Source organism: Procambarus clarkii, chromosome 90 (genome assembly GCF_040958095.1).
Source record: "Procambarus clarkii isolate CNS0578487 chromosome 90, FALCON_Pclarkii_2.0, whole genome shotgun sequence".
Lineage (NCBI taxonomy): Eukaryota > Metazoa > Arthropoda > Malacostraca > Decapoda > Cambaridae > Procambarus > Procambarus clarkii.
In genome coordinates this window covers 15577025-15596542 of record NC_091239.1, presented here as the reverse complement: position 1 = coordinate 15596542, position 19518 = coordinate 15577025, and the positions used below count along the sequence as shown (strand labels likewise).

The window sequence follows — 19518 nt, the reverse complement described above, 5'->3', positions numbered from 1 at the left end:
GTAGCAGCACATTGCTGTGTATACCTAATTTTGCTAATTAAAAAAAAAGAAGTTTAGTTGAACATTTTAATTTATTGCTCCTAGTTTGGGTGGACGTTGATATAGTACTTTTGTCATTGTTCAAAACAATTGTGAACAATATTTATCATTAATTAGTATTCACAATTGGTGCTTTCAAGCCGTGCTTACTGCCTACGTCATTAGATTCATGACGTCATCGTTCATTCTCCCGTTGGTGCTAAGGACAAAGTTGTCAACTCGCGGGAGTCTGTCCATAACATACTCGGAGTTCATGAGTATCGTATAATTTATTATATTTTCTTCCCTACATAGCAAAATGGCGTTCTCTGTGCAAATCCGGCAACAGTTACAAGCTCTGGTTTCTTCAGGAGGCTCCCATAAAGACCATGACAAGTGAGGAATTGAAAGCTTTCCTTAACAATTGTTTTGTATGAATAATTCGCTTGTGTGGGACAGAAAGCCAGTACTTCGGCTTATCAAGGTCTCTCTTGGTCAGTTACTGACCTTCCCTAGGATGCAACCCATAACAATTGACTAAGTCTTGGTTACATATTTACTGGTAGGTGAACAGAGGCATCAGGTGAAAGGAAATGTACGTACCTTCCTGTCCTACCAAGGGATTAAACCCCCGGATCCTCGGTTGTAAGCCGAGGACGTAGACCACTGTGCTACAGGACTCTGGAAAGTTCATCAACATTTAAAAATCTGTGACCTAACACAATGATATACTGTATACCTGTATAGGTTAAACACGTAATAGGAGGTAGAACGGCCTAGTGACAGAGCTCGAGTGCATGGCGGAATTGTATAAAATCCTGGTTTGTGTCTCGGAGAGGCTGCAGGATCTAAGTAAGTTCAGTAGAACTTCTGGTTGCAATTCTTTTATCATGTCGTAGTTCAGTCGATTAAGGCGGCGTCTGGGATGCTCTCGGACGTAGGTTCGAACCCTCGTCTCGGCCCTTGTGAATTTGTTCACGTATTGAGTTTTGCCGAAATGATTGTGTACGATTAGTCACCATTTGTGGAGTTCATGTAGATCTTTTTGTAAGGCCCCTCTATCATTTTCAATTCCCACTTTACCATAAATCTTAGTGTCATCTGCAGATTTGATTATGTTTCTTGTAATACAGTATTATAGTATTATATATGTGATTTATAATATACATATGGGTAAAAGCTACCTGTAGAGTACTTTATAATATTATGAGGAATGTGTTGGGTCCAGGACACTTTATATTTTGTAACAAGATAACCAACAAATGTTGAAATCCACCTAGTCCAACCTAGCCCTGAATGACCACCCAGTCTGAGCACTAAACTTTAAGCCTGAATGCTATCTAGCCTAGCCTAACCTTCCCTAACCTAGCCTAACCTAGGCTAATCTAATCTAATCCAGACTAATCTAATGGCATTACACACAGAAATCACAATAGCGTGATGCATCAAATGAACAAATCATTTACCTTAATCGACTTAAAGCAGTCGATTATGGCAGCGTCTGTGATGCTATCGAACGTAGGTTCGAACCCTCGTCACGGCCCTTGTGGATTTGTTCATTTAATCTAATGGTATCTGCAGTTTTAATCATTACCAAATAAGCCATATGCAAAATTTGTATTCAATTTGAATGTACTCCAACTTAAGAGTCATATACTCCACACCTATGCTGCATCCAAACATAACCTAGTCTTACATAACAAATCAAGAAATTTTAGAATTTGTATTTTAAATATTAGAGATTAGCATAGGATCTGTTTGCTGGGAGTGTGACATCAGTATTGGTCATTATATTTTTCAATTTTGGGCTAGAATTTCTACTGAGCTGTTTATTAACAGCACCTACAAACTTAGTTCTTGGTGAAGATATAAATAATAAAGTAGTAATAATGTTTTATTTATATAAAAGTACTGTACAGGTACATACATTTGTTACATAAAATAGTGGAGAATTAGTAAGAAATATACATTACATAAAGCTACTCTTATGTATATTAAGTCTATTTAGAAACCATTTTTTTGCCATATTATATAGTAATTCATTTTATAATTATTAAAGGGATTTAGCAAATGATTTATAATTTTAAATGATATTTAGAAATTACAGTTTTTAGCAACAGTACAAATATATTGTAGTAATTAATTAAGGGATCCAATCCAGCTTTGCTATTTCCTGGTATCGGGCAGCCAGTTGTCACCCCACAATCAACAACAACAATATAGTAATTAATGAATTAATGTTTACAGTTTCCGTGGTGTAGTGGTAAGATACTCGCCTGGCGTTCCGCGAGCGCTTTGTCATGGGTTCGTATCCTGGCCGGGGAGGATTTACTGGGTGCAAATCCTTAACTGTAGCCTCTGTTTAACGCAACAGTGAAATGTGTACTTGGTTGTAACAACGATTCTTCGCGGCGGGGATCGTATTCCAGGGACCTGCCCGAAACGCTACGCGTACTAGTGGCTCTACAAGAATGTAATAACTCTTGTATATATCTCAAAAAAAAAAAAATTGACAATAAAAGCAAGACAGGTTGACATGTAGGATAAGGAAATGTGAGTAAAGTTAGTTATATAATGTTAATTAGGTATTTCTTACTTTCTCTTTTTTACTGATTAAGAGAAGTACGGTTTTTAATCTCATTTGAGATTAAAAACCGATTAAAGATTAAAAAGACCTCCCAAATGAGGTCGATGACCTCATTTGGGAGGTCATTCCAGTTTCAGACCCTTAATTTGCAACACATTTTCAAGTTCTTGTTGGTAATTAACTATGATTGCCTTTTAGATATCGGGCAGTCCTTGACTCCATTCTTAAAGTTGGCAATGAAAATGACATGGCAGAAGGCCTCCAGGCATTTATTGAAGCAAGTAAGTGTGACAGTTTTTATTTATTGATTTATAAAAACATTTGAACATGCAGTAAATAATTAGTGATCTAACAACATAAAAGAAATATATTTTATTTGATAAAAAATTAATAGTCTATTAGAATAACTTGACAAAAACAGTTTTATGTGTTTCAGTTGTAAAGGAGACCGTGAGTCTAGTAATCTCGCGGCAACTTCTGTCAGATGTCTCGACACAACTCACTTCCATGGCGGATAATGTTGCAAAGACAGTTGCACACTTTACACTTGATAAAGTAAGTGTAGTACACATTACAGACTTTCATAAAAGTTAAGTAAATTAGTCTTTAAAAAGTTAAAGTATTGATATTCAGTAATTTTTTACAGAGAGAAATATATAAAAAGGTAATTTCAATACTGTAATGTACTATAATATACATTAAGCTACTCTTAATATTAAAATTTCACATTGAGTTTTGAACTTTTAGATATATTGTATATCATCATCATACACCCCTGACAAAGTACCAAAGGCACTGCCAAGGTAGCTGCACAACTCAAGAGGAATTGAATCATGTTGAAGACTATACCAATAATACCTGAGAAGATAACTTTGAGGGCTGTAAGTCTTTGAGAATGAATGTCAGGGAAGACAACCCTGTAACCAAACTGAAGCAGATGATTATAGTAGTAAAAGTAATTGGGTACTATAGCATGCTATGGACGCAAACACTAAAGCATGGTACACTGTACTGAGAAGAAAGACTTAAAGAACAACCAGTCTATTTAAATGAAACTGTCTCTGAATAGCTGGGTGCAGACAGATGAACCACCAGGCAGTTAATGGGGGCCAGTGACCCATTTGTGATAACATCGCACAGTTTTTGTAATAAGACTGTACAATTAGTCATTGTAAGGGTTAGTTACAAACTTGCAGTTAATAGGGCCACAATAAGTTTTTCTCATGCCTGTAACAATCACTTCCAGGAGGTATTGAGCAGATTATCTTTACTCTTTTGTCTTGTACTGTACAGAACAGTTGTCTGGTGGTGTACTGAGGTGACTCTATGTATATCTCTTCCCTAACTACATGACAAGATAGATCACTTGCAAAGTAACTTTGCTCAGTGAGGGAAAAATCAGCTAGAGCCTGGTGTGTTCATAGTACCCTGGGAGGACCCAGACTCTTAATAGTATCAAGTGAGGGGCCCAGTTGAAAAAGTTGGCCTGGGTTCATATCCTGGCCGGGGAGGATTGACTAGGTGCCAATCCTTAACTGTACGCTTCTGGTCATCCAGCAGTGAATGGGTATCAGGTTGTTAAATGATTTGGCGGGTTGTATTCTAGGTAAAATTAAGATTAAAGACCTGCTGAAAAGCTATGCGTGATAGTGGCTTTACATAAGAACTCTTGTCTATAGAAATAAAATATAAAAAATGTTAGCTAGTTATAAGAAATTTGTTCTGGTTATATAGCAATATGTTGACATAGATTAACAAAATATTGCTAAATACATATTGTATTTCAATCATATCAGGTCCAGCCACGTGTTATTAGTTTTGAAGAGCAGGTGGCAAGCATTAGACAGCACCTGGCTGACATCTATGAGCGGGAGAGTTCATGGAGAGATGCAGCAGCAGTTCTCACAGGAATTCCTCTAGAAACTGGACAGAAGTAGGTCATATTAAGCACTCAGATTAAAATAGGTTTTTCACTTCAAAGTTTTGATGACAATACTTGTTGTATTTGGAATTATGCATTAAGAAGCAGTACCTAGTATATTTGATATAAATATAGTAGTTGACATTAAATTGATAATACTGTATGCAAATGTCTCGATCTCATTTCTATTATTTATCAAATCTGATAAATGTAAATGAATTATTTTATGCCATCTACAGTTGATAAAATTCTTATTCTTTATGCAAGCTACTATGTTAAAATTAATCAGTTGCTAAATACTGTGTTCCTTCCATAGTTTAGTATCAAATGTATTACTTTACTTTCATATAGAGTAACTTGGATGCATATTTTCTGATTTTTATGAATGAATATCAAAGTTTATTATAAGTAAGACATGCAGATACTTCGGTACCACCCTCGAGTCCCTGATATCTCTGTGCTCACATACCCCTCTGTATACATCTCTTGTACAGCCAACTAGTGCCTTCTGGGGTGTCCTTTACTCTATTCACTAATTTTACCTATCTTAATTTTAGCTTTGTCCTGACTTCTGTATCCTTCATGGAGTCCAACTCAGAAGTGTGCCATGCTCAGTACGGTACAGGTATATGAAAAAGCATAATTTTGGAAAGGATTCTGTACAGGTATAGAGTTCCCTTTGTATTTTTTCGTGTTATTGTTTTGCAGGCAGTATAGTGTGGACTATAAACTGGAGACATATCTCAAGATTGCTCGTCTTTACCTGGAGGACGATGATCCAGTGCAGGGTGAAGCATATATCAACCGTGCCAGCATCTTGCAGGTTTGTCACAGGGCTCAGTTCAGTTTATGGCTTATACTGTATATGTGTATTCAGAACTTACAAAAAGTTATATTCTACTTTAGGCTTTACATTTAATTTGTTCTTGAAATAAGCTTAGTGCATAGCTAAAGCATTCTAGGCTAACATGCAATTAGCAGAATAAAAAGATCAACAGGACATGTTTCATAATTAGGATTTAAGTTAAGTGCAATTTGATTTTACAAGAACTGTTTTTACCTATGCTTAAATGACTTGTCATTTTTAATAAGAAACAAATAAAATAATTATTTTGCTCTTATACAGATGCTCATTCTTGACATAAAACTGGTAATATTTTTTTGCAGGCAGAATCAAAGAATGAACAACTGCAGATCTACTACAAAGTATGCTATGCAAGAGTCCTAGATTACCGTCGCAAGTTCATAGAAGCAGCACAGCGATATAATGAGCTTTCCTATCGGCCAATTATTCATGAGGATGAAAGAATGGAAGCTTTAAAAAAGGCTTTGATTTGTACAGTGCTAGCATCTGCAGGTAATGCATATCCTTAGCTGCCTGTTGTGATATATCAGTAAGCATTTATTACCGTACGAATGTCTCATAAAATTCTTGCTTTGCAACTTTGATATTCAAACTTTGATCTCATAATTTTGGCTTTGGGTATTAGGCTATTCAGTATCATATAGCTTATGACTGTTCCATCTACTGCATATTCATGCTTACCTTTAAGGCTTTAAGGTGGGAATCGAAGAGTTGGCAGATTACTAAATTAAAGAAATTAAATACCTGAACTGTATTCCGTTTCATCATGTTAAAAATGATCTTTAAATATTTGTTGCTAGGACAGCAACGGTCAAGGATGCTTGGAACCCTGTTCAAAGATGAGCGTTGTCAGAAGTTGCCGTGCTATCACATCCTAGAGAAGATGCACCTTGACCGTATCATCCGCCATAATGAGCTTACAGAGTTTCAGAAAATGCTACAACCTCATCAGCAAGCTACCACATCTGATGGCAAGTATTTGTAAAGTTTAGCTTCCATTCGTATACGTAGATGTCTGGCTTTTCTGAACAAGAGTACGGGCCTGGTATCTGTAGCTGTTTGGTGACGATAGAGGAGCTTGTATCTCAATTCAGTAGATCTAAATCAGTCTGCAATAAAGAATCGGTCATGATTATCAGTGTTTTCACTAGTTTAAAGTACTGTATAATATACACACAGACATTTCAATAGCGTGATATATCAAATGAACAAATCCACAAGGGCCGTGATGAGGGTTCGAACCTAAACACGGGATGTTCCCAGATGCGAACCCTCATCATAACCTTTGTAAATTTGTTCATTTTACTGTATAGTATATTTTATATTTTCTTTGAATTGAAGCATTTTTCATGAATTTAAAATGTTCAAAGTAGGAATGTAGAGGCAGATTAAATGTTCTTTGCTGTACGTAAAACAAGTTATATGATACATTTATATTTCAGGTTCTACTATCTTGGACAGAGCAGTCACAGAGCATAATTTGCTAGCTGCCAGCAAACTTTATAACAATATTACATTCCCGGAGTTGGGAGCGCTGCTTCAGATTTCACCAGCCAAAGCTGAAAAAATAGCCAGCCAGATGATCACGGAGGGTCGAATGAATGGTTACATAGACCAGGTAAATGAACAAGTTTACTTACACTTTGTAATATTCCAAGCTGTAATGTTGAAAATTTATTTCAGCCAATTTAGGGGAGCCAATTTAAGCCAATTTAAGGGGAGCCGGTCGGCCGAGCGGACAGCACGCTGGACTTTGATCCTGTGGTCCCGGGTTCGAGAAATCGGGTGCTGGCGAGAAACAATGGGCAGAGTTTCTTTCACCCTATGCCCCTGTTACCTAGCAGTAAATAGGTACCTGGGTGTTAGTCAGCTGTCACGGGCTGCTTCCTGGGGGTGGAGGCCTGGTCGAGGACCGGGCCGCGGGGACACTAAAGCCCCGAAATCATCTCAAGATAACCTCAAGATAATAACAAAATATTACTGTATCATAATTTGCATGAAAGGAGGAGCTACAGTACTTATCAGAGTTTGTAGGGCACAATCTACATTTAGATAAAAAGCTCGTAGGAAATAAACCATGGTGAGTTCCAATGGAAACATAAACCAAATTAATTATTTTTTACAGTCGAACGTACACATTTCAGGATATGTCGGTGATTACTCTGCTCAATATCAGAATCAAAGATGAATGTTGGAGAAACTCATGTTACATGCTGATTTTAATAATGTATAAATTTAAAAAAGAACCCTCTTAAAGAAACTCCTTAACTGATTTAGAAACTATATAAATTTTGTTCATTTTATCATGTGCTTTTATTAAGAGAGTACCATGTGGGCTTTGCTGTAGTTTTTGTTTCAATTATTTCTTCTCCGTGTCCAGACAGTAAATTGAGGAAGCTTTGGTTGGATTTTCTTCAGGCTTAAATCACCAGATCCATCTGCTGTTATGTAGTACAACGGTCTACATTCTTGAGTCTCGGTGGATGGGCTTGGGTTCAGTCCCCAGGTGGGACAGAAACGGTTGGACACATTTCCTTTGACCTGATGCTTCTCTCACCTGGCAATAAAATAGGTACTCGGGAGTTAGACATCTATTGTCTAGCTCCTGGGTGAAGTTAGCTAAATGATGTTCCCCAGAAAGAAGATCCTGGGGAAGGTCATTTGTTGACAGGAAAACCTTGATGAGCCTAAACACAGGTTTTCTGTCCCCAGACAACAGTAATTGTGTTAATGTAATTCCGAGCCATGTACGACTAACATTCCTGGATGTTTTATGTGCAAAACTGGAGAGTAATTAAGTACATACAAACTTGAGCCTCACACTACCAGAGGTTGCTAGGGACAGATTGGCCATGTTATGAAAAACTACTTAACACCTAATCTGTGCAGATATTTAAAAGCACTACATCAAGGTGCTCAGATGGGGAAAAAATGCAGATAGCAATTGGAACAGTGTAAGGGTTAAACCCCCAGTTCCCACAGAGCCTCTGTCTTTGTATGTTAAGGCACTGTCTGGCATGTTGTCTTCCCGTCATGGTTGATGACCTGCATTTGGCAGGCACCACTTTCCTTACACCCACAACACCCAAAATGCAGGTGATTAACTGTGATGGGAAGACAACATGCAGACAGTGCCTTAACATATTGAGACAGAGGCTCTGTGGAAACTGAGGCCTGGTTGTTTCTTTTGATACTTACAAACTTTCCTTATTTATAAGGAAAGTACCCTCCAGCCCAACCACTCGGACTGGAGGGTAGAGCAATGGCCTTGCTTCATGCAGGTCGGAGTTCAATCTCCGATTGTCCAAGTGGTTGGGCACCATTCCTTCCCATCCACCTCCCCCCTGTCCCATCCCTAATCCTTATCCTTTCCAAGTGCTATGTAGTTGTAATGGCTTGGCACTTCCCTAATAATTCCCTCCCATTATTTATAAATTTAGTTTAAGTGTATGTGTGTGATATCTTCTTACTTTCTGAGTTGGTTATGTTAATATGCTTAGGCTTTTGTTTTATTTTATCTATTACTATCATATATTGATCCACACTGTGGTCACGCTTTCCTAGAGGTATGTATGTGTGGTTCAGGTGTTCTGAATCATTTCCACAGTCTAGCTGTGGTCTTGCTACCTATATTGTTTTGATTTCAATACTGTACACCTACCTATATATAATTTATATGTAAGGCCATACTGAATTTGCAGTTATCTAAAGCACAGTATTGCTTGATTATTACAAATACATACATTACATAATAGCAATGTGTTATTATAAACACATCAGGTCATACAGGGGGTTGTTCAAGAGGTAGTACAGTACTACTATTTTTAGATTTTGTATTACGGTGGGACTTCAATTCAATGAATCTCATATTGGCAAATCTCTGGTTGCAACACACACTTTCTTTGAAAATGAGGTTTAGAGGCTTGGGCATGAGAAATATGCTGGATGTGGTCAAATCTCTTCACCGACATGTGCTCTTGGTCGTTGTCCATCATGAGATAGGTTGACATTAAAATTTCACTTTGTTAAATTAGCCCATAGAGTATGGGAAATATTAGGGTATGATTGGTAACTTGTAGAAGGAAGCAACATTAGAAGGAAGAAACAGGTGAAGCAATGCATGAAAATAGGTTCCTATTTTAATAAAAATTACATCTCACAAATGCTTCCTGAAGGTATCTTCAGTTGCAATGAATCCCTCACTCCATTAAATCATGATTGGCCTCATATAGTTCACAGAATCAAGGTTGCACTGTATTTTTACAATTCCTGCATATTAGTAGAACCAGTATGGAGTGATGAAATAAGCCACTCTGAATGCTTCCATTTATTTACAGAATTGTTGACCGCCCCTCGCGGTCACCTGTCCCTCAGTAGAATTCTTTGTGACTTGGATACTTTTGATATCGTTCGCCTAAATGCGTTTTTGTTCTCGTATTGGCATCCTTGGTGATATTTAGCACCCTCTGATTATTCCGCACATTTGATGGTGCTACATAGCCTTCCCAGTTTGGTGCCTTCTTTTGATAATTACTTACTTACAGAATTGTTACCTTTTTGTTACAGATTGATGGAATCTTGCACTTTGAAGCTCGTGATGTTCTTCCACAATGGGACAAGCAGATCCAGTCTCTTTGTTTCCAAGTGAACGGAATAATTGAGAAAATCAATACAGCTCATCCTGAATGGGTTGCTAAACTTATGGATGAGCAGATGGTGCAATGATGATATATAATTTAAGTGAACAAGTTGGCTGTGTATAAATGTAATTTTCTCCCATAAAATAATTACCCGAGATCAAATTGTCTGGTAAATGCTTCATTAATGTAAGTATCTTGCTGGGCAATGGAAAAATGTTAATACAGTACATCTGGAAAACAGTAATCTCCCTGAAATGCCTGAACTTTGTTTCATGAAGTTTCCCCTTGATGTATTTACATCTTAAATATTATCAAAACATTGTAATAGGAATGTTAAGCCATGTCTCTGGAGGTAAATATGTTTCATTATATCATATCAGTGTTAGTTAAAGTTTTCATCTGTAAAATTTGCCTCCATCTGTATCCAAATATTGCTCACACAAATGTATGGCTCATTTTTGGCTGAAAATAAATACAGTAGTTACCATGTATCTTGATTTTCATGTAATTTTGAGTTGAAACAGATGTGAATACAATAAAAATTTCATGCTTCCTATTGTTTTACTGTGATGTGATTACCTTTTATGGTTTCTAGGATTGAGCCATATGAATTAATGCTAAAAAAATATGTGAAGAAATACTTTCTCTAATCAACAATTCTGTTTACTGCCTTGGCTCTAACCCACTTCATTCTTCACTGCTGCCTGCCCAACCCGTCCTCTTAAAAATAACGTCACTTTTCGCTGGTATGCGCGCTATCTCCAAATTTGGACGTAATTTGAAATGAAATCGACTCACAAAAGTGACATACTGTTCTGTTTTCTGTTTGAGTCGTCCGGCTTACTCTGCAAGGTTAGAAGTGGCAACTTTCCATTAACGTTTTTCATACCGTTTTGAAACTTTATGAGAATTTCCTGCCCACCTAACCTATCAGAGGACCCTTAACTTACTGTTGTTGAAAAAAAAAATCCCAAATTTATTTTCATTTTTTTTTTCATTTTCAAATTACGTCCATATTTGGCCATACGGGCAAACAGCCAAAAGCGACGTTCTTTTTAAGAGGACAGTTTGGCCTGCCAGCATGTGTTGTTAAGCCAGCTTTGTAATTAATTTTGTCAATAAAGATGTTAATAATAAGTTTTTTTTTAATTTTGTCACCGAGTTTCACAGCCATCGTGAAGCACAGCCATCTTCTTCCTAGAGTGAGGCACAGCCATCTCCTTCCTAGAGTGAGGCATAGCCATCTCCTTCCTAGAGTGAGGCACAGCCATCTTCCTAGAGTGAGGCACAGCCATCTCCTTCCTAGAGTGAGGCACAGCCATCTCCTTCCTAGAGTGAGGCACAGCCATCACCTTCCTAGAGTGAGGCACAGCCATCTCCTTCCTAGAGTGAGGCACAGCCATCACCCCCCTAGAGTGAAGCACAGCCATCACCCTCCTAGAGTGCAGCACAGCCATCACCCTCCTAGAGTATAGCACAGCCATCACCCTCCTAGAGTATAGCACAGCCAACACCCTCTTAGAGTATAGCACGGCCATCACCCTCCTAGAGTATAGCACAGCCATCACCCTCCTAGAGTATAGCACAGCCATCACCCTCCTAGAGTATAGCACAGCCATCACCCTCCTAGAGTGCAGCACAGCCATCACCCTCCTAGAGTATAGCACAGCCATCACCCTCCTAGAGTATAGCACAGCCATCACCCTCCTAGAGTATAGCACAGCCATCACCCTCCTAGAGTGCAGCACAGCCATCACCCTCCTAGAGTATAGCACAGCCATCACCCTCCTAGAGTACAGCACAGCCATCACCCTCTTAGAGTATAGCACGGCCATCACCCTCCTAGAGTGCAGCACAACCATCACCCTCCTAGAGTGCAGCACGGCCATCACCCTCCTAGAGTGAAGCACAACCACCCTCCTAGAGTGAAGCACAACCATCACCCTCCTAGAGTGAAGCACAACCATCACCCTCCTAGAGTGAAGCACAGCCATCACCCTCCTAGAGTGAAGCACAGCCATCACCCTCCTAGAGTGAAGCACAACCATCACCCTCCTAGAGTGAGGCAAAGCCATCACCCTCCTAGAGTGAAGCTCAGCCATCACCCTCCTAGAGTGAGGCAAAGCCATCACCCTCCTAGAGTGAGGCAAAGCCATCACCCTCCTAGAGTGAAGCACAGCCATCACCCTCCTAGAGTGCAGCACAACCGAAACAAACAAATCATTTTTAATTGAATTTCCATAACGTTTTGTTTCTCGGAAGTAAAGCAGCATATGATGGCCAGATTCACGAAGCAGTTACGCAATCCCTTACGAACCCCTACATCTTTTCTCAATTTGTTGCGGCTTTGTTTACAGTTATTAAACAGTTAATGAGCTCCGAAGCACCAGGAGGCTGTTTATAACAATAACAACTGTTGATTGGCAAGTTTTCATGCTTGTAAACTGTTTAATAAATGTTACTAAAGCTGTCAAAGATTGAGGAAAGATGTACACGGTTATAAGTACTGGCGCAACTGCTTCGTGAATCTAGTGAGCACAATTCGGAGGCGTAAACACACAGGTGTCAACACTGATGAGCTTCACCCATCAGAGTGTTGATTGGTACTTCCCTGTGTGTCGTCAGCAACTGACTAGCATGTTGTGTAGTGCAGTGGTCTACGTCTTCGACTCACACTCGAGAATACCGGGATCAATCCCCCAGGAGTTGGGGCAACTGTTGTGAGTTGCAACCGAGGAAAAACGTAAATATTCCTAGGCCTAGTATAGCACATATATTTACCTGAATTTCTCTGAGGGCCACTAATGCTAGTGGCCTCGGCGAGGGCAGGAAGCTGGCGGCTTGTCAAAGGTCCCCCCTATTTGCCTGGATTATCTTTAATATTTGTATTTTATAACCCAGCAGTGTTTTGGAGTTTAGGGCTTCGGCGGGTAGGCGGTTCCACGGGTTTACAACCCTATAGGTGAAAAAGCATCTCATGTTTTCTGCCCTAAATTGTGGCTTGTTGGGCTTGAACCCGCTGCTCCTCGTTCGTGTTACATCTGATCTTCTGAAGACTTTGTCCGGATCAACACCTTCCAAATTGTTCAGTATGTTAAAGGTTTCAGTGATATCCGGCCTGTCATGTCTGGTCTGTAGTGTTGTTAGCCCTGTGGCCCTCAACCGTTCCTGATACGTGACATGACTTAGCCCTGTGGCCCTCAACCGTTCCTGATACGTGACATGACTTAGCCCTGTGGCCCTCAACCGTTCCTGATACGAGAGATGACTTAGCCCTGTGGCCCTCAACCGTTCCTGATACGTGACATGACTTAGCTCTGCGGCCCTCAACCGTCCCTGATACGAGAGATGACTTAGCCCTGTGGCCCTCACCCGTCCCTGATACGAGAGATGACTTAGCCCTGTGGCCCTCAACCGTTCCTGATACGTGACATGACTTAGCCCTGTGGCCCTCAACCGTTCCTGATACGTGACATGACTTAGCCCTGTGGCCCTCAACCGTTCCTGATACGTGACATGACTTAGCCCTGTGGCCCTCAACCGTTCCTGATACGTGACATGACTTAGCCCTGTGGCCCTCAACCGTTCCTGATACGTGACATGACTTAGCTCTGCGGCCCTCAACCGTCCCTGATACGAGAGATGACTTAGCTCTGTGGCCCTCACCCGTCTTTGATACGAGAGATGACTTAGCTCTGTGGCCCTCACCCGTCTTTGATACGAGAGATGACTTAGCTCTGTGGCCCTCACCCGTCTTTGATACGAGAGATGACTTAGCGCTGTGGCCCTCACCCGTTCCTGATACGAGAGATAACTTAGCTCTGGGAGGATTTTTGTTGCCCGGTGTTGCACGTTCTCCAGAGCAGCTATATCCTTCTGAAGATGAGACATTTTTTTCAATTTTGCTGGAAATTAGCTACTTAAAATTATCTGTTAGATCAATGACCTGCCCGAAACGCTATACGTGTTAGTGGTTTTACAAGAATGTAAAAACATCAATGCTATGTATTGTCATAAACCCAATATACCTTCTTGTGTGTGTATATATATATATATATATATATATATATATATATATATATATATATAATATATAATAAATTAAACTAAATGATCTATGCCTTGGGGATTGTAGTGGGGGAGTATCCTGGGGGAAGGTCAGCAATTTGACCTTTGGAGGACTTGGGTTCGAGCCTGAAGTGTGTGTTTACAACCTGTTTTGTAGTAATATGTATATATTACTTACACTTTAGACTTGTATCGAGATCTCCCAAGGCCGAACTGCTGATCATCTACTGGAACACCCCCCCCCCCCCCCCCACAACAGTTAACTAACTCGGGTACCTAGCCCAACCACTTGGGCTGGACGGTAGAGCGACGATCTTGCTTCATGCAGGTCGGCGTTCAATCTCCGACCGTCCAAGTGGTTGGGCACTATTCCTTCCCTCCGTCCTATCCCAAATCCTGATCCTGACCCCTTCCCAGTGCTATATAGTCGTGATGGCTTGGCGCTTTCCCCTGATATTTCCCTCTCCTCCTCTCTCTCCCGGGAACCTAGTTACTGTTAGGTGAACAGATTCATTAGGTGAAAGAAAACGTGTCCAACCATTTCTGTCCACCTAAGGAATTGAACCAGGGATTAATGAGTGTGAATCGAGAACGAAGCCTAGCATACAAGGGTGACTATATTATAGATATAACATACAAAGGGGCCTGACGGCTGAGTGGACAGCGCTCGGGATTCGTAGTCCTAACGTTCCGGGTTCGATCCCCGGCAGGCGGAAACAAATGGGCGCGTTTCTTTCACCCAGATTTTCATTTCTGTTCACCTAGCAGTAAATAGGTACCTGGGAGTTAGACAGCTGCTACGGGCTGCTTCCTGGAAGTACGTAACAAAAAGGAGGCCTGGTCGAGGACTGGGCCGTGGGGACGCTAAGCCCCGAAATCATCTCAAGATAACCTCAAGATATACCATTGTCTATACAGTATACCTAGGTCATAAAAGTATTTGTGTGTACGTCTGATACCATACTACTTGTGTAAAGGAGGAAATGTATATGTTTATCTCTCAGAATGTTTGGTAATATGTTTAATGTTTGTGATGTGTGTCTATGTATGTATTAACACGATGTACTGAACGGGGTGAGAATAGCTTGAGCTACCTCATCCCTTTGTGTGTATTTTACCTAAAAAAACTTATTTCAATTTCAATTTTCAATTTCAAGCTATACCATACTCAGGGTGAGCATGTTATAGGTATAAAATAGCCTAGCATCAGCAATACATATCTAACAATGCTTGAATTTCTAAACCGCTATATAACATGCTCAAATTAAACTTACTGGGACGCGTGCTAGGCTGTTTAATTAGTATTTAAATTATTGGCAAAACCCAGATGAGAATACATTATTATTTTGGTTGCGATCTGGTTGAAATTTGTGTAATTAAACGAAGCAATACAGTATTTTATTATACTGACGTGAATAATTGTGACAATATATGTTCACACTGAACACAATTTTGGTCTAAATGAAATATTAAATAACCTGTGTTTACCTAATAGTGCATGGGTAAGTCACCTCATAAGCTTTATATTGGCTCTGGACGATGTGTAATTATTATTACACACACACACGTACACACACACACACACACACACACACACACGCACACACACACACACACACACACACACACACACACACACACACACACACACACACACACACACACGTACACACACACACACACACACACACACACACACACACACGTACACACACACACACACGTACACACACACACACACGTACACACACACACACACGTACACACACACACACACATACACACACACACACACACACACACACACACACACACACACACACACACACACACACACACACACACACACACACGTACACACACGTACACACACACACACACACACACACACACACGTACACACACACACACACACACACACACACACACACACACACACACACACACACACACACACACGTACACACACACACACACACACACACACACACACACACACACACACACACACACACACACACACACACACACACGTACACACACACACACACGTACACATACACACACACACACACGTACACACACACACACACACACACACACACACACACACACACACACACACACACACACACACACACACACACACACACGTACACACACACACACACACACACACACACACACACACACACACACACACACACACACACACACACACACACACACACACTAAATTTGTAAATTTGTAGACCTCATCCTGGAAACATTCTTGTATCAACATGTTAAACAAGCTACGAGGATGAGGGAAGGGGACGTTCCCTCCATGCTAGATTTGATATTTACCAGGAAGGAGGAAGAGATATTTGACATTCAGTACCTTCCTCCCTTGGGTAAAAGTGACCATGTCTTTTTGGGAATAAAGTATGCAATGCGTTATAAGCTGGAAGAAAATAAGGAGGTTGAAGCAGTTGAAAAACCAGACTTCAGGAGAGGACATTATGGTGACCTTAGAAATTTTTTTAGTGAGTATAATTGGACAGACTTGATGCTAGGCAAGGAAGTGAATGAGATGTATGGCAAGTTTTGTGAAATATATGATAAAGGCACAAAAAAATTTATACCAAAACAGAGATGCAGAACTAGGAAACAGGATTGGTTCAATAGAAATTGCGAGAGGGCTAGAGACCGAAAGACACAAAAATGGAATCAATACAGGAAGAGGCCGAACCCCCAAACATACCAGCGATACAAAGATGCGAGAAACAACTACACGGCAGTGAGGAGAGAGGCAGAAAGAAATTTTGAAAAAGGGATTGCGGACAAATGTAAAACAGAACCAGGTCTATTCTATAAATTCATAAACAACAAATTGCAGGTAAAGGATAATATTCAGAGGTTGAAAATGGGAAATAGATTCACGGAAGATGAAAAGGAAATGTGTGAAACACTAAACGAAAAGTTCCAAAGTGTGTTTGTACAAAATGAAATCTTTAGGGAACCAGATACAATAAGAATTCCAGAGAACAACATAGAACACATAGAGGTGTCTAGAGACGAAGTGGAAAAAATGCTCAAGGAGCTCGGTAAGAACAAAGCAGCTGGCCCAGATGGCGTTTCACCATGGGTTCTGAGAGAATGTGCATCTGAGCTCAGCATTCCACTTCACCTGATCTTTCAGGCATCCCTGTGTACAGGAATCGTAGCAGACGGGTGGAAACAGGCTAACATAGTTCCAATCTACAAAAGTGGCAGCAGGGAAGACCCCCTCAATTATAGACCTGTATCATTAACAAGTGTAATAGTGAAAGTATTGGAAAAACTAATCAAAACTAAATGGGTAGAACACCTAGAGAGAAATGATATAATATCAGACAGACAGTATGGTTTTCGATCTGGAAGATCCTGTGTATCGAATTTACTCAGTTTCTATGATCGAGCCACAGAGATATTACAGGAAAGAGATGGTTGGGTTGACTGCATCTATCTGGACCTAAAAAAGGCTTTCGACAGAGTTCCACATAAGAGGTTGTTCTGGAAACTGGAAAATATTGGAGGGGTGACAGGTAAGCTTCTATCATGGATGAAAAATTTTCTGACTGATAGAAAAATGAGGGCAGTAATCAGAGGCAATGTATCAGAATGGAGAAATGTCACAAGTGGAGTACCACAGGGTTCAGTTCTTGCACCAGTGATGTTTATTGTGTACATAAATGATCTACCAGTTGGTATACAGAATTATATGAACATGTTTGCTGATGATGCTAAGATAATAGGAAGGATAAGAAATTTAGATGACTGTCATGCCCTTCAAAAAGACCTGGACAAAATAAGTATATGGAGCACCACTTGGCAAATGGAATTTAATGTTAATAAATGTCATGTTATGGAATGTGGAATAGGAGAACATAGACCCCACACAACCTATATATTATGTGAGAAATCTTTAAAGAATTCTGATAAAGAAAGAGATCTAGGAGTGGTTCTAGATAGAAAACTATCACCTGAGGACCACATAAAGAATATTGTGCAAGGAGCCTATGCTATGCTTTCTAACTTCAGAATTGCATTTAAATACATGGATGGCGATATACTAAAGAAATTGTTCATGACTTTTGTTAGGCCAAAGCTAGAATATGCAGCTGTTGTGTGGTGCCCATATCTTAAGAAGCACATCAACAAACTGGAAAAGGTGCAAAGACATGCTACTAAGTGGCTCCCAGAACTGAAGGGCAAGAGCTACGAGGAGAGGTTAGAAGCATTAAATATGCCAAAACTAGAAGACAGAAGAAAAAGAGGTGATATGATCACTACATACAAAATAGTAACAGGAATTGACAAAATCGACAGGGAAGACTTCCTGAGACCTGGAACTTCAAGAACAAGAGGTCATAGATTTAAACTAGCTAAACACAGATGCCGAAGAAATATAAGAAAATTCACCTTCGCAAATAGAGTGGTAGACGGTTGGAACAAGTTAAGTGAGAAGGTGGTGGAGGCCAAGACCGTCAGTAGTTTCAAAGCGTTATATGACAAAGAGTGCTGGGAAGACGGGACACCACGAGCGTAGCTCTCATCCTGTAACTACACTTAGGTAATTACACTTAGGTAATTACACACACGTACACACGTACACACACACACACACACACACACACACACACACACACACACACACACACACACACACGTTATGTGTTTGTAATTACCTAAGTGTAGTTACAGGATGAGAGCTACGCTCGTGGTGTCCCGTCTTCCCAGTACTCTTTGTCGTATAACGCTTTAAAACTACTGACGGTCTTGGCCTCCACCACCACCTCACTTAGCTTGTTCCAACCGTCTGTTTGCAAAATAAAAATTTACAATATTTTTTTTCAGGACCTCTGTTTCCTTAGCTTGAATCTGTGTTCTCTTGGTCGTGAAGTAGCTGGTTTCAGGAATTCCTTTTTGTCAATTTGGTCTAGTCCTGTTAGTATTTTGTAGGTTGTGATCATATCACCTCTCTTTCTTCTATCTTCTAGTTTTGGCATGTTTAACGTCTCTAGTCTCTCCTCGTAACTTGTTTTTCAGTTCCGGAAGCCATTTTGTAGCATGCCTTTGCACCTTTTACATTTTTTTGTGCTTCTTGAGATTGGGGCACCATACATTGAATTGAACTATCAGGGAGAAAGCGCCAAGTCATTACGACTATATAGCACTTGGATTTCAGGATAAGGATTTGGGATGGGACAGGGGGAGGGAAGGGATGGTGCCCAACCACTTGGACGGTCGGGGATTGAACGCCGGCCTGCGTGAAGCGAGACCGTCGCTGTACCGTCCAACCCAAGTGGTTGGGCGGCACCATACAACTGCTGCATATTTCAATTTTGGTCTCACAAAAGTCACGAACAGTTTCTTCAGTATTTCACCGTCCATTTAA

General features: G+C 40.2%; 2 protein-coding genes across 2 annotated transcripts in view; both read left to right on the top strand.

The window, feature by feature from the left end:
* Positions 1-228: 228 nt before the first annotated feature.
* On the top strand, positions 229-10583 carry CSN4 (COP9 signalosome subunit 4). Its single transcript, XM_045728237.2, has 9 exons — positions 229-414; positions 2804-2886; positions 3042-3160; positions 4402-4538; positions 5235-5349; positions 5694-5883; positions 6192-6362; positions 6834-7009; positions 9958-10583. Exons 1-9 carry the CDS (start codon positions 338-340, stop codon positions 10114-10116), a joined length of 1227 nt encoding a protein of 408 aa, XP_045584193.1. The 5' UTR covers positions 229-337; the 3' UTR covers positions 10117-10583.
* A 2023-nt stretch (positions 10584-12606) lies between these two features.
* LOC123746603 (uncharacterized) overlaps positions 12607-19518 on the top strand; it is a 156133-nt gene continuing 149221 nt past the window's right edge. The window contains exon 1 of the mRNA XM_069318377.1: positions 12607-12774. The gene's annotated coding sequence lies outside the window, so the exon portion shown is untranslated. The remainder of the gene's footprint in view (positions 12775-19518) is intronic.